General features: G+C 41.4%; 1 protein-coding gene across 1 annotated transcript; it reads left to right on the top strand.

Moving 5' to 3' along the window:
* Window positions 1-265: 265 nt before the first annotated feature.
* Window positions 266-4,468, top strand: LOC134286342 (uncharacterized). Its single transcript, XM_062847949.1, has one exon. The coding sequence runs from the start codon at window positions 266-268 to the stop codon at window positions 4,466-4,468; it is 4,203 nt and encodes a 1,400-aa protein (XP_062703933.1).
* Window positions 4,469-16,484: the final 12,016 nt, after the last annotated feature.

The following is a 16,484-nucleotide window of genomic DNA, read 5'->3' as shown; positions in this document are numbered from 1 at the left end:
TCTAGATTGGGGACTTCATACACAATGAATTCCGGAAGCAACACTTAAAGCCTTCAGCGACTATGTATCATCCATAAAGACGGCTGCCTGCCACGTATCGCTGCCCACCGAAATAAGCCATCAGGAAGCAAGTTACCACAAGGGCAGAAAAAGGGAAAAGGGAGGCTTTGTGAACGCGCACACCGTTGAAGAAGCGAAGGGCACAACAAATTCAAAAAAATCCGAAGCATCTACAGATCCTAGGCCATGTCATGCGTGCAGCAAAATGGACCACAGAATCCGAAATTGTCAGAAGTTCTCGAGTTTCAATCTGGATCAGAGGAAACGGCTTGTGGAGCAGTTCAAGCTCTGCCATCAGTGCTTGGGATGTCATGGCAAATGGCCCTGTCGATCCAAGCAGGTATGTGGAGTCGACGGATGCACAGACACCCATAATAAACTGCTACATCCATCAAAACGCTCGTCAGCGAATGTGGAAGTACCCGCGTCAACTGGCTTGGTTTCTACACACTGCTTCAACCGAACCAGTGCACTCTTCAAGATACTGCCAGTTGTCCTCTATAATGAAGGAAAAACCGTTTCCACCTATGCGTTTCTGGATGACGGATCAGACCTTACCCTTCTGGAGAACACCGTCGCTGAAGAACTTGGTTTGACAGGGGAAATAATGCCGCTCTGCTTACAGTGGACGGGAAATGTCACCCGAAAGGAGTCGACATCGGAGAAAGTGCGGTTGCATATATCCGGTGTAAACGAGCAATCGAAATACGTCATGTCAGACGTGCGTACCGTGGCCAGCCTTGATCTACCAAACCAAAGTCTCGCATTCGATGAATTGGCCAAACAATATCCGTACCTACGAGGGATTCCTGTCAACAACTTCTCTAAGGCAGTTCCTAGGATATTGATAGGATTAGCTCATGCTAAGTTGACACTGACGTTGGACAAACGAGAGCGCCGAAGCGGTGAACCAATCGCCGCGAAGACCCGGCTTGGGTGGACAATATTTGGTGGAGGCGGGGCGAAAGTTCAGGGGCCTCAGCGGGTAATGGTCCATACCTGTAATTGCTCACCGGATACGAAACTGCATGAGCTGGTGAAGGATTATTTCGCCGTTGAAAATATGGGAGTGCATGCGGTGCAAACCATAGAATCGCCAGAAGACCAACGTGCGAGGCAGATCTTACAACAAACCACCAAGCGTACTCAGTCTGGCAGGTTCGAGTGCGGTCTTCTATGGAAAAACGATACTGTTGATTTACCGGATAGTTACAAGATGGCTGAACGACGGTTGGTTTGCCTTGAGAAGCGGCTTGGGAAAGAACCCGCTCTGAAAAAAAAAGTAGAGGAACAAATTGGCGAGTATCTCGAACGCGGCTACGCTCACGAGGCGACAAAAGGCGAGTTGTGCAATTTGGAATCTCATCCGGTGTGGTATCTACCACTCGGAGTCGTACAAAATCCACGCAAACCAGGTAAAGTACGACTTGTTTGGGATGCAGCAGCCCGCGTAGGAGACATATCGCTGAACGCCATGTTGCTAGCAGGGCCAGATCTGTTGACACCGCTATTGAAAGTGATGTCTGGATTCCGACAACGACAATTTGCAGTCGTTGGAGATGTGCGACAGATGTTCCACCAGATTCTGGTTAGACCATCCGATAAACAAGCACTACGATTCCTGTTCCGGTCAGACCCAAACGACCCACCGACAGTCTACGTTATGGACGTTGTAATTTTCGGCGCCTCGTGCTCGCCGTGCATTGCTCAACACGTGAAAAATCTCAATGCAGCTGAGTATGTGCAACAATATCCCGAGGCAGCAGCAGCAGTGATTAACAATACGTACGTCGATGATTTCTTGGACAGTAGGGACACCATTGAAGAAACGGTTCAGATAGTAGCCGAGGTACGTTGGATCCACAGCAAGGCTGGTTTTGAAGTCAGAAACTGGCAGTCTAACTCCGATGAAGTTCTACAACGGGTCGGGGTGGATGTCAACGAAGCGACGAAGTACTTTTCGGTAGACACGGCAACAGTTTCCGAACGTGTCTTGGGTATGACGTGGATTCCCACAGATGACATGTTTATATTTACTACGCAGTTCCACAAAGATCTTCAACCTTTGTTGTCAGGAGATGTGATACCCACTAAGCGGCAAGTTCTCAGGGTAGTCATGAGTCATTTTGACCCTCTTGGCATCGTGGCTACCTACACAGTACATGGCAAAATACTGGTTCAAGATATTTGGAGGTCAGCAGTGAAGTGGGATGAGCCTATAACTGGAGAAAATTTCAAAAGTTGGCAACGTTGGGTGAAGTTACTGCCAAGGTTGTCGGAGGTTCGGGTTGCAAGATGCTATTTTCCGGGCTACAATCCTATAAGCTACCGGTCATTGGAAGTGCATGTATTTGTCGATGCTGGTGAGATGGCGTGCTGTGCTACGGCATACTTCAGAATAATCGACAGTGGAGTAGCACGCTGCGCCCTTGTAGCGGCTAAGACAAAAGTTACTCCATTAAAACCACAGTCAGTTCCACGCAACGAGCTGAATGCCGCAGTAATCGGTACAAGGCTTCTAAAGAGCATTGAAGAGAACCATACAATACCGATCCAACAAAAGTATATGTGGTCCGATTCTACTACCGTGTTGGCTTGGTTGAGGGCCGATCCACGGAAGTATCGGCAGTATGTAGCCTTCAGAGTAGGCGAAATTCTTTCGACGACACATGTAAATGAGTGGCACTACGTCCCATCTAGTTTGAACGTCGCTGACAAAGGAACTAAATGGGGATCCGGACCATGCTTTGACCCAACAAGCCCATGGTTCAGCGGACCACATTTCCTTTGTAGACCCAATACTGAATGGCCAAACCAGAAGATTGCACTACCAGAATCTCTAGAAGAAGTCCGATCCGTTTATCATCATGAAGTTATGTCGGACTATTCATTCAACTACCTGAAGTACTCTAGATGGGAAGACTTGTTAAAAAATTTGGCCTACCTGTATCATTTCATCCATCGCTGTAAGGCAGCGGTAAGAAATACGACTCGTGAAAGGTCAGTTATATTGGAGCAGCGCGACTACACAGCAGCCGAAGCATGCCTGTGGAGAATGGTGCAACAGCAAGTATACAGTGGAGAATTAACCGTTCTGAATCAAAATGCTCAGTTACCAAAAGACGAACAAAAGCCTTTAAAGAAACAAAGTACCCTTGCGAAGCTGTCGCCGTTTATTGACGAAGATGGAGTGCTACGAATGGATAGTCGACTTAACAAGGCAACTGCGTATTACGCATACAGCTTTCGTAATCCAGTGATCATTCCGAGAGGACATCATGTTACTGAATTGTTGATTCAAAAATACCATCAACGCTACGGACATGCACACGTTGATATAGTTGTAAACGAGCTGCAACAGCGGTATCATATTCCCAAGATACGTTTTGTGGTCAAATCCGTAGTGAAGAAATGCATGTGGTGTAGAGTTTATCGAGTGAAAGCGCAGACACCACGAAGGGCAGCACTTCCACATCCAAGAGTCACACCGTACGTCAGGCCATTTACGTTCACAGGATTGGACTACTTCGGACCGTTGATCGTCAAACGAGGCAGGAGCAACGAGAAGAGATGGGTAGCTTTATTTACCTGCCTTACGGTACGCGCGGTACACATTGAAGTTGTCCATTCTTTATCAACTGATTCCTGCAAGAAGGCAATACGGCGTTTCATTGCTAGGCGAGGCTCACCGCAGCAGATCTACAGCGACAATGGCACTAATTTCAAAGGAGCAGCACGTGAGCTCGCAGAAGAGATCAAAGCTATTAATCGCGATGTCGCATCTACATTCACTAACGCTGAGACTGAATGGTTATTCAACCCACCTTCCGCCCCTCACATGGGGGGCGTATGGGAACGAAAAGTACGGTCTATAAAGGACGCTCTGAAGTCACTATGTCACAAAGATCGCCTCAACGACGAAGAACTAGCAACCTTTCTGGCAGAGGCAGAAATGATAGTGAACTCTCACCCTCTTACGTTCGTTCCTGTCGATAATCCTATGGAAGAAGTTGTGACTCCAAACAACTTTCTATTGATGAGTTCAAGTGGGGCGAACGTGGCAGCAAGAATACCAGTGGACCAAGATATCTCGCTTAAGAGTAATCAGAAGCTCATGAACCACCTTTTGGACCAGTTTTGGAAGCGTTGGATCCAGGGATACTTGCCTACAATTGCCAGGCGAACAAAATGGTTCAACGATACCCGCCCGTTACAAGAAGGTGACCCAGTTATCATCGTAGACGAAGCAGTCCGCAACGGGTGGTTACGTGGTCGAGTTGTTAAGGTATACCAAGGACACGATACTCAGGTGAGGAAGGTCGACGTTCAGACTTCTTCCGGAATACTTCAGCGGCCTGCCGTCAAGGTAGCTCTGCTGGACATCCAGGGTAAGGCCAACCCAGGGTAAGGCATTACGGGTCGGAGTGTTGCGGATTTATAGCGAGAGACCCTTTGAGAAATCACCTCGCTCAATAGAGTCACGTTGTCTATGGCTGTCCGGAGAAAACAATGTAGGTAGATGTGACAGCTTGACAATGATATAACTACTCCGAAATCAACAACAAACTACATGCTACAACAACGTGTTGAACTAATGAAATTGTTGAAGATTATCGTTTATAAAAAGATATAAAATCAAGTGAATTGATAATTTAGTTAAAAACTATTTGTTATTACAGTTGAATTCACTATTTATAGGTTCGTGTAAATTATTGTACTGGATTTAGTCCTAGTGAATTTCAAAGCAACTAAATTGAACTAACAGTTTATAAACATGTTTATTAGCCTATTTTTCTAGCCATACAGATTGTTTCCATACCTGCGGAATTTGTTATTTATCGCTACGTTACCGCCATAGTAAGCGTATGTCATACAATATTGAAAATTATATTACTTAGATGAACTAAAATTATCCATATACACTGTGGTGCATAATTGATCGGACAAACGCCGATTTTCATACAAAATGGCCAAGTTTAAGATGCTGTAACTATGGTTTGCTTTGTTGGATTGAGCTCAATTTTTGACACGGAACTACAAATATGCTGAATTTTGTGTATACAAAGTATAAAATGTTTTCGTTCACAGGTCTGGGCGTGGCAAGGCGTTGAAAATATTGCAAAAGTGATCGGACAGCGGCACGCGTGTAAATCAAAGGGGTACCGCTGTCCGATCACTTTTGCAATATTTTCAACGCCTTGCCACGCCCAGACCTGTGAACGAAAACATTTTATACTTTGTATACACAAAATTCAGCATATTTGTAGTTTCGTGTCAAAAATTGAGCTCAATCCATCAAAGCAAACCATAGTTACAGCATCTCAAACTTGGCCATTTTGTATGAAAATCGGCGTTTGTCCGATCAATTATGCACCACAGTGTAGGTAACCTCACAATTTGCAAGGGCAAGGGCAAACTGAACTCGTACCGTACCTTCTAATAAGGAAAACTAATTTGTAAGTTAACAAACACATGAATTGATGATGATTCTAACAATAAATTTCTTTTAGTCGAGTTAACGGACTAGCCAGCCGAACTGCGAAACAGTTTTCTTAACAAGCTCAAAAATCTGTATTTCATATAAAACGAAATCTGTACGGATGCTCAAAAATCTGTATAATACAGATAAATCTGTATATGTGGCATCCCTGCTCCAGGCATTCCTCCAGGATTTAATCCTGGACTCCTTTTCCCGGGGAAGAGCATTTCTCCGGGGACTCCTCCAAGAATTCCATCAATAATTCCTCCAGGAATAATCCCAGGTAAATTCGGGAATTTATGCAGGAAATCCTCCAGGGACTCCTTCAGAAATTATATCATGAAGTTTTCCAGGGGATTTCTTCTCCAGGGATTCCTCTAAAGATTCCTCCAGGAATGTTTTTACAATTTCCTCCAAAAATTGCACCAGGAATTCCTCCAGGAATATACCACAAATTCCTCCAGAGATTCCTCTAAGGATTCTTCCAGGAACTTCCCCTATGATTTCTCCAGTATTTCCTCCAGAAACTCCTCCAAGAATTCCTCCTGGAATTCCTCTGGCAATTCCTCTTGGAATTCCTCTGGACATTCTTCAGGAATTGGTCCAGGTCTTTGGAAATTCCTACATCTATTCCTCCAGGAATTTTCCAGAGATTCCTCTGGAAATACTTCCAGGATTTCCTTCAGGAATTAATTAAGGAATTTCTGATCCAGGGATTCCTCCGGAGATTCCTCCAGAAATTATTTCACGGATATTTCCCCAAGAATTCCTCCTGGGATTTATCCAGGAATGTTTCCTTGTGTTTCTGACAGGAATTTTTCCAGAAGTACCATCAGGCTTTCCTCCTGAGGTTCCTCCAGAAATCCCAAGGATTATTCCAAGAGTTTCTCTAGAAATTTCTCTATGGTTTCGTACGGGAATTTCTCAAGAGGTTTCTTTAGAATTACACCAGAAATTCCTTCAGAAATTCATCCAGGAATTACTACCGCAACTTCCCGGAGTTTATCCAGGAACTATTCCAAGAATTCCTCCAGGATTTCTTGCATGATTTCCTCCTGAGATTCCTCTAGGACTTCTTCAGGTATCCTCCAGGGTTTTCTTCAAAAAATTCCTCAAAAATTTGCCCCGGAATTTATCCAGAAATTATCCCAGATATTCCTCCAGGCATTCCTCCAGGATTTCATTCAAGCATTTCTCTAGGAACTCCTTCGGGAATTCCTCCAAGAATTCCTGCAAAAATCACCCCAGGTATTTTTGTCAGGAATTCCTCCAGGAATTTCTTCAGGAATTGATCCAGGAATTGCTTCTGAAACAACTACAGAAATTCCTCCAGGTATTTTCTCCAAGAATGTCTGTAGGGATTCTTTCAGGAATTAACCCCCTTCAGAAATTCCTGAGGTTCCTCCAGAAATCCCAAGGATTATTCCAAGAGTTTTTCGATAAATTTCTCTGAGGTTTCTTCCGGGAATTTCTCAAGAGGTTTCTTTAGAATTACACTAGGCATTCCTTCAGAAATTCCTCCAGCAATTGATCCAGGAATTACAACCGCATCTTCCCGGAGTTCATCCAGGAACTTTTCCAAGAATTCCTCCAGGATTTCTTGCATGAATTTCTCCTGGGATTCCTCTAGGATTTCTTGGATAAATTCCTCCTGAGATTCCTCTAGGATTTCTTCAGGTATCCTCCAGGGTTTTCTTCAGACATTCCTCCAGGATTTTATCCAAGCATTTCTCTAGGAATTCCTTCAGAAATTTCACCAAGAATTCCTGCAGAAATCACTCCAGGTATTTTTATCAGGAATTCCTCCAGGATTTTTTTTTTTCTGAAATAACAACAGCAATTACTCCAGGTATTTTCCCGAAGAATGCCTGTAAGATTCCTTCAGGAATAACCCCCAGGTATTTCTTCAGGAATTCCTCCAGGAATTTCTTCAGGAATTGGTCCAAATCTTCGGAAATTCCTACAGCAATTTCTCCAGGAATTTTTCCGAGGAATTCTTCCAGGGTTTCCTTCAGGAATTATTTCAGGAATTTCTCCTCCAGGGATGCCTCCAGAAATTATTTTACGGATATTTCCCCAAGAATTTCTCTAGGGATTTGTCCAGGAATGCTTCCTAGATTTCCAACAGGATTTATTCCAGAAGTTCCTCCTGAGGTTCCTCCAGAAATCCCAAAAATTATTCCAAGAGTTTCTCTAGAAATTTCTCTAAGGTTTCCTCCGGGAAATCCTCAAGAGGTTTCTTTAGAATTACACCAGGAATTCCTTCAGAAATTCCTCCAGCAATTGATCCAGGAATTACTACCGCAACTTCCCGGAGTTTATCCAGGAACTATTCCAAGAATTCCTCCAGGATTTCTTGCATGAATTCCTCCTGGGATTCCTCTAGGATTTCTTCAGGTATTCTCCAGGCAATCCTCCAGGGTTTTTTTTTCAGAAATTTCCGCAAAAAATTTTCCCGGAATTTATCCAGAAATTATTCCAGATATTCTTCCAGGCATTCCTCCAGGATTTTATCCAAGCATTTCTCTAGGAACTCCTTCAGGAATTCCACCAAGAATTCCGGCAGAAATTACCCCCGGTATTTTTATTGGGAATTGTTCCAGGAATTTCCTCAGGAATCGATCCAGCAATTTCTTCATGAATTTCTTCGGGAATAACTACAGCTATTCCTCCAGGTATTTTCCCCAAGAATGCCTCTATGGGTTTATCCAGGAATTCTTCCTGGGATTCCGCCAGGAGTTTGTCCAGAAGTTCCTCCAGGCATCCTACTGAGGTTCATCCAGTAATTGCTTCAGGGATTCCTCCAAAGATTTGTCCAAGAATTCCCCCAGGGATTCTTCCAAGATTTTCTCTAGAAATTTCAAAAGGTTCCTTCTGAAATTTCTCCACGGAGTCCTCCTAGAATTCCTCTAGAGAATCTTCCAGGAATTCATCCAGGGATCTGGATTTCTTCCAGAGTTTGCTCCAGGCATTTATACAGGAATTATCCAATGTGTCCTCCGGTAATTTCACTTGAAATTCATCCAGCGATTCCTCCAGGTATTCCTGTAGGAATTCCTCTAGGAATTGCTTTGGGAATTCCTCCACGCATTCATCCAAGATTTCCTCAAGGGATTGCTCCGGGAATTCTTCTGGAGGTTCCTCCCAGAGTTCAGAAATTTTTCAGGAAATCCTACAGAAATTTTTCAAGGAAATCCTACAGGGATTCCTGATGCGGTTTCTTCAGATTTTTTTTTCCAGGGATTCATCCCATTGCTTTTTGGATTCCTCCAGGTATATTTTAAGAAATTCCTCCAAGGATTCGTTTATTATTTACTCCAGGCATACCTGCATTTCCTGGATTTCCTGAAGATTTTTTGAATTACTTGAAAGATTTCTAGAAGAATTGAAGGATTTCTAGAGGAATATCTCCAAGAAGTCATCCAGGTATTCTTTCAAAATTATCTTCGAGATATCTTTATAGAGTTCATCCACAGATTCATTTAGGAATCCATCCATAAATTTCTTCAAGAGTATCCCCTATAGTTCCTGCAAAGTAGTTTATTCATAAAGTCGTCCTGCGATTCTTTCGGGAATATATTCTGTAATTTTTACACAGTCGGACATTTCTCCAGGTAATTCTTCAGGAATTCATCCAGAGAAGATTCATTCGAAATTCTCCCAGGAATTGTCCAGAAATTGAATTCCAAATTCCTTCAGGTGAATTCTAGGATTTTTCTCCGGAAATACCTCTAAGAAATTCTTCAATAATTTCTCCATGGATTCCATGCAGAAATTTTTCAAGGACACCTCGAGGATTTCCTCCAGTGATATTTTCAGGGCTTTTACGAGAATACCTTCAAAAAATCTTCCAATGCTCCTTCCGGGAAAACGTCAATCAACATTTCTATAAGAATATTTTCCCAGTGATCTGAAAAAATCAGAAATTGCAACCGCTACCAGTTACACGGTGATTTGTATAGAATAGGCAAGGTTTTTTCAACTTAATGTACAATATACAACAGCGTGACTGCTGAAGAGTGCAGTATTGCTTTTCTAGAATATGATGTTATTATTTTCAATTTCATCGTGTTACGTTCAGTTTAAAAGGTAGTTAGTATAAATTTGCTGAGCTGAGCTAATCAAAAAGCCCACACCCCTCCTTAACCAAATAGCTGTCTACTTTTTTTTGACGTAACGTCTAAACCAGGATAACGCCTGAATCTCAGCTTAGAATTTAATGAGAACTTTTAAAGATACTATATCTTCCTCAATGAACATATGGATTTGTGCAGACGCGCAAAAACTCGATGCCCAAGAAAGTCAAGGATATTTATACACACCAAATTTTTTGAAACGCTTCCAGCACAAAAAAAATCAGCAAAATAAATTGCTGAATTTCAGCAATTTTTTTGCTGAATTTCAGCACAACGTTGCTGATCAACTGTCAAAATTGCTGGATGATTCAGCAAGTTGAAAAATAATTGCTGATATTCAGTAAATTCGCATTGCTGAATGAAATCAGCACAAAAAAAATCAGCAAAGTTTGCTGAATACCAGTAAACAAAATTTGGTGTGTAGTTACTGACTAGAAATCACCTTCAGCATGGCTTTAATTAATATACTCGCGTTTACGCTCTAGCTATATGGGCCCTTTAATATGTGAGATCTATTGTTTGTAGGGGTCCAAAAACTTTTTTTTTTATCTAGTTCATTTATTTGGGGCTCAATCGCGTATAACGCTTTGCGGAGCCGAGGATCTTTCTTTGTACTTAATAGTATACATTATACAGAGTAATAACTTTTTAATGATATCTGTTAGTAATGGGTGGAAGCCAGGGTACTCGTGGCAGCTCGAGGTTAGAAGGTCACATTTTGAGGGATGGACAGGGTAAGGATTGGGCCAAAGGTTTCACTGCTGCTCATCCGGGGGTGAATCGCATCTTACTAGCGTATTCGGTGCCTTGTGGTGTTGGTGGGGTCCAAAAACTTCTGCTGAATTCCATTTAAATTTCTAACAGATTTTTTTTTCCACATGATATTTGAATTCCTCAAGGAAGCATTCAACAATATTTTGCAGTAATGCTGTTAGAAATTTCAGAGGTTCTTTGGGATATCCATTAAAGATTCATTTGCAAACTTAAGATTTCATTTCTCGGCAATAAAAAAGTTGTTCAAAACATAATTATGGTTCATATTTCTGGTATTATATTTCCAAACAAAACCAACTGAGTAAATATAGACGATTTTGGACAATGATCTTGTAAAGAGTGACATGTTGAGATAAGTATCTAATAACTTTCAATTTAAACACATATTATGCCAAGTCAATGTGCTGGCGGATTCTGGGGGGCTGGCCCCATGGCTGAAGAAGTCCCTGGAAGAGTCATGGTAGCAATTCGAGCAGAAAATCCACAGAATAAATCTCAGTATTTTGTCCTGGAGAAATCCCTTCAAGGTATCCTGAAGGAATCCTTGGAGACATCTCTGGAAAGAAGAAGAAAACTTTGCATTTTTCCATATTTGACGCAGATGCAGTTTAAAAAGTGATTTCTATCCTGGCGTCGCATGTTTGACGATATCTTACTTATTATAATCATATCAGTAGGCAATCATTATCTTATGCTGTTTATGGTGTGTCCTATTGTTCCAAGTGCCAAGAGAGCCCAAATATGGGGGTTCCAAGGGGCTTCTGAGGAGTTTCAGGGGGTTGTTTCAGCTAGTTAAGGGGATTGTTTCCCAAGGGGACTTGGAGCCTTTTGAGGGCGTTCCGTCAGGTTTTGTTGGCGTGATAGTGGGATTTACAGGGGCGTTTCAATAGCTGAAATGGGGTTTCAGGGGCGTTTCAAGGGGCTTTAAGGGCAATTTACTGTAAAGTGACGTAAGCGACTTTGACAATTATGTTAAATTTTTGGTTATTATTCATCAAACTCTTGATCGTTCGCTATGTTTTCTTCCATTGATGCTAGATTACCACTAGATCTTGTATCCTAATATAGCAAACATACCGCAGTGTTATTATTTCATCAGATATATATCAAAAGACGTCGAAATTTAGAATGGCGCATACGTCGGTTTGTAGAATTACGGCAGTCGAGGGTGGTCTCAGGGGCCTTTAAAGGGCGTTTCAAGGCATTTCAGAGAGTTTCAGTTTTACTAGCGTTTGAAGGGCATTGCGAGACTACGTACACCGTTATGTAACTACCGGTTGGCTGAAACGTTTACGCTGGCCAAGTCTGGCAAGATTGATGTTAATGGCTCACGCTTACGATGTCGCCTGAGCTGAGATATAAGACTGATGGTCTTTTACGAATATGAAACTTGAACCGTGCTCGAGGGGGACAGTACTTGGAGTGTACGCACTACGCGTGATAAGGAAGATCTTCAGCGGTGTACAGAGGAGAACCATGGCGGCGAATGGTGAACTACGAGCTCGATACATTCTGCGGCACACCCGGCATCCAGTGGGAAGGGCATGTTTTAAGAATGCCAGACAACAATCTTGCAAATATGGTTTCAAGCATAAAAACCCGGATAGACGACGTGAAGTACAGCGGACAAGGTGGCCTGACCAGCTCGAGAATGATTTAGTGAGTCTAGGACGTCCCCGTGTTTGAGAAGAAGCAGCAACGAGCCGGAATATTTGGCGTAGAGTTGTGAACTTAGTCTTATCTACCCGAGCAGGAGAAAATAGCTGAAGAACAACTAACTCAGGTAATTTGGTTTTCCATACCTCAGTTTGTTATTCTTCAGCTACTTTTTCCTGCTCGGGAAATAACGATTTTTCCATAATTGAATAATACCTCAAGCAGTCCTCAACACCAAATTAATAACTCGGAGGTATTGTATCAATACCTACAAAATACCAAAATAAGTTATTTTCAACACCTGGACAACCGACCAATACCTTGTTTTGGTATGATACCTGACTTTGGTATGCTCTAGTTATGTGGCAGTTATTCATTCCTGCTCGAGTACACAGATCGCAAAAAGAGTGTAAAATTTTGTGACAAAAGATGCACATAATTAGAGAATTAGAGAAAGTTTACATGGCTTATCATGTCAATGTCATGAATTTCCATTACATATCATGTAATAATGATTACATGACATACAACACGAAATTGACATGACTAAAATGAAGTCTACATGACGTGTAAATCTCATAATTTTTTTTATGTGTATGTAAAGATGTTATACTAAATAAATAATTGAATGTATAGCGCATTCAGTTCACCATCGGACTGCGCAATTAGCTTTGATAAGTGTTAAAACCACTCGTGAAAACTTCTTCGATATTCCAGTGGTGAACTAAATGGTATAAAACAAAATTTCAATGCAGCAGATTGGGTAGATACGAAATATTGATAGCACTGTATCATTGTTCTTGAAATGAGTTCCGCAAGCACTGACAAACGTCTTTGTTCAAGATACTTTTGTAATAATTTCTTTATAAAGCCTAGGGTCCAATTTCGTCATATGCGCTGATTGCCGTCATATCCGACAGAAAATAGCCAATAACTACAGATATTCCAACCTACTTTTACCAATGGTTCATCAGATGGTAGCGCAAAGATGTAGACTATCAATAACCAGCCCCTATCATTCGATTTTGTAAAACGATATACTTTGCATGAGTCGTTATTGATCAAATTACCTTTTGATTGCTTAAAATATATTTCCATGTTAAATGGCTTGCAGTAAAAAAAGCCAAAAATCGTATATTTTACTTTTTAAATAGAGGTATAGCTCAACATTGTGACATGCTGGAACAAATCTGAGCCCGGATTCGGAATCAGCGGCCCAAAAGTCGTCGGAGACACATAAGTTTGCACTTGAGACAGACCAATAGTTGATTTTTGTTTCGCTGTGTTATGTTAAGGAAATTGTAGTCTTCTACTATGGGCTCCAGAAGAAACTGTGGTCAAAAAAGATTCACCCCCGCACCAAATGTACCATTTACAAGACGTTAATAAGACCGGTGGTTCTCTACGGACACGAGACATGGACGATGCTCGAGGAGGACCTGCAAGCACTCGGAGTTTTCGAGCGACGAGTGCTGAGGAAGATCTTCGGCGGCGTGCAGGAGAACGGTGTGTGGCGGAGAAGGATGAACCACGAGCTCGCTGCACTTTACGGCGAATCCAGCATCCAGAAAGTGGCCAAAGCCGGAAGGATACGGTGGGCAGGGCATGTTGCAAGTATGCCGGACAACAACCCTGCAAAGTTGGTGTTTGCTAACCATCCGGTTGGTACGAGAAGGTGCGGAGCGCAGAGAGCACGATGGGCGGACCAGGTGGAGCATGATCTGGCGAGTGTTGGGTGTGACCGACGTTGGAGAGCTGCAGCTGCAAATCGAGTATTATGGCGGCAAATTGTTGATTCAGCATTATCATGAATTTGATGTTAACTAAATAAATTAATGAATTGAAACCTTATTGGTCATTATGCATAAGGTGAGGAACAATATGATCATTATTGGTCGGTGCGGTGCGATGGACGGGACTTGGATAAAACCCTATCATGATACGAATATGCAGAGCAACGTTTCATTCGACAATAAAGCAAAATATTTTCCTTCCAATACAGATAAAAGTTGACATGGCCCGTCATAAGCTAACAATTCCAGGAAAACCAACATGTGGCAGCATATCCCAACGCAAGAAGAGCAGTCACTTCAATCAACATTTCCGTTCGGATTTCGTCTATTCACAGCGGTCAACCACAATAAAGGAAAATGATTGATATTGTCTTTGATGACGATTCTACAGTATCACATCACACACACGGAGGGCAGCTCCCCGTAGATCTATGCATACGAATCGATTTCAACTGTCGTTAGTATTATCCAATGTTATGCTTTCTTCCATCGGGAAATCATGACGAAGAAGATGAAAGCAACTGTGTGTCATGCCATAAATCAAACGCCATGCGGTTTTTGTGATTGCTGACTTGTTGTTTCTATTTCTTCGGACAGTAACCTGTTATACTTCATCTACTGCAGTTTAGAAAACTACGAACCAAAGAGATACAATATAGGCGTCTAGCTAGTTTTAAAAGAATACCACTGTAAGAATATCTTTAACCCTCTAATACCCAAATTTTTGATTTTGATCTAAACATCATTTTTCGTCATCTAAAATCGATTTAAGCATGTTTTGGAAGATGATTCTTTTTAATTCTCGATATTGTAAATTTCGGTTTTTGATTTTTCTAATTTTTATTTTTGAACATCCCCCCACTTTTATATTTTTCCTGGAAGCCTTTTCGGAATGCGGATTTTTTGAGACGAAAACATTTTAAGATTTTATTACTATTGTTAAAATATTAATATTTGAATTTTTTTCATGGAAAATTTTTTTATCCGTATAATTTTAAGGAAAATAATTTTAGAGTGTGGTCGACTCCCTTAAACTAGTTTACTATGACAGAATGATTTGGGAAAAATTTAAAATATGTGATTGTAACGATTCAATACAAAATAAACAATGACTTCTAAAAGGTGACTAAAACATCAATTTTTCATTGATTTTAAAAAAATGTAAATACGCTCTAAAAGACACCAAAAACCATTTTGAGATATACAGAACAGTCCTAAATGTCAGCCAAAAATATAAAAATTTTGATTGTCCACGAAACAAAAATTACAAAAATGCTCAAACTATACCCCGTCTAAAGGCGCGATTGGGTATTAGAGGGTTAACCTTCCGTAACTCCCACCATCGCCAGCAAAAACGCTTTCATGTTGTAAATTTTAAATTTCAAATGAAAACATGTTTTTATTTCTGAAAAATAATGATGTCATCATTGGCGAATTATTCAACCTTGTGATTCTGAAGAAATGCCGTTTTTTTTAAATATAAGTTTTTCCTTTACCTACACGCTAAGAAAAAGTTACTCTTAAATGAGTAAGATTCACACAAAACTGAGCTAAACTGGAACAGCTCAAAAAATGAGTGTATTTCCAGCGATGGCGCTGGCACAAGTGCAAAAATCCAACTGGTTTAAGCCGTATAATATTCTTCACATCATCAAGAATATTATACGGCTTAAACTGATGAGATTTTTGCACTTGGGCCAGCGCTATCGCTGGAAATGCAATTTAATTATTTTTAGAGCTGTTCCAGTTTAGCTCAATTTTGTGTGAATTTTCTGACCGTGTATGTCTTCACTATTTCTGAGAATTTCACAACTATTTATTTATCAACTGCCCATCACATGAATTTGAAAAGTTTGAGATTCCATTGCATCGCTGGCAGATTACCGAAATTAAAAACTTGTTAGTCAAAGTTTAGATCAAGCGCTCCTTCATGGTATAAGTATACTCCTGTAGTCTGAGTATTATAAATCTTTGATTTGAAGCTTAACCTTCATGCTGGCACGTGTATGGCAGACGAAAGAACAAAAATGTCACAATCTTTTAACCTGTCAGCGGCCTTCATTTTCATAATAACAGCAAGTGACAGCCTGTATCCACTATACCTAGTTCTAATCGCACGCGCAACGCTATGTCGTGGGCTGGCTTTTCATCACATGAGTTCAGTGTGCGTTCACATGCCAGACACCCATCTATTGGCACCACAAATGGGTTTATGTTATCGTATCGAAAAATTGCCGGAGCAAAGAATATGCCGGACCGGTGCCACATGTCCGTCAAACTAGCTAGCTATCGGCCAGCCATCGAGGTCTCTCTATCATCTGGTTGTTGGTTGGGACCGTGATGTCCGCACCTGAGCTGGAAGTAAATTGGAAATAAATTGGTTTTCATCCATCCATCTAATAACGGAATCAAAAGAGTTGGATGGAAGTTTTGCTCGACAGGATTTTCGTGCGTCCGGGCGTTTTTGGATGGACCCAATAAATGGATTGCAGTATATAAAAATCTGGACATGGCATACCTTTGCAAGTGTAGAGTCGTGAAAGGTCGGTGGGCTAGACCCCAAATCATTTTTTCAACTGAGCCTAC

This window comes from Aedes albopictus, chromosome 2, assembly GCF_035046485.1.
Source record: "Aedes albopictus strain Foshan chromosome 2, AalbF5, whole genome shotgun sequence".
NCBI lineage: Eukaryota > Metazoa > Arthropoda > Insecta > Diptera > Culicidae > Aedes > Aedes albopictus.
Note: the sequence above shows the minus strand (reverse complement) of the source record. Positions and strands in the feature narration are given on the sequence as shown.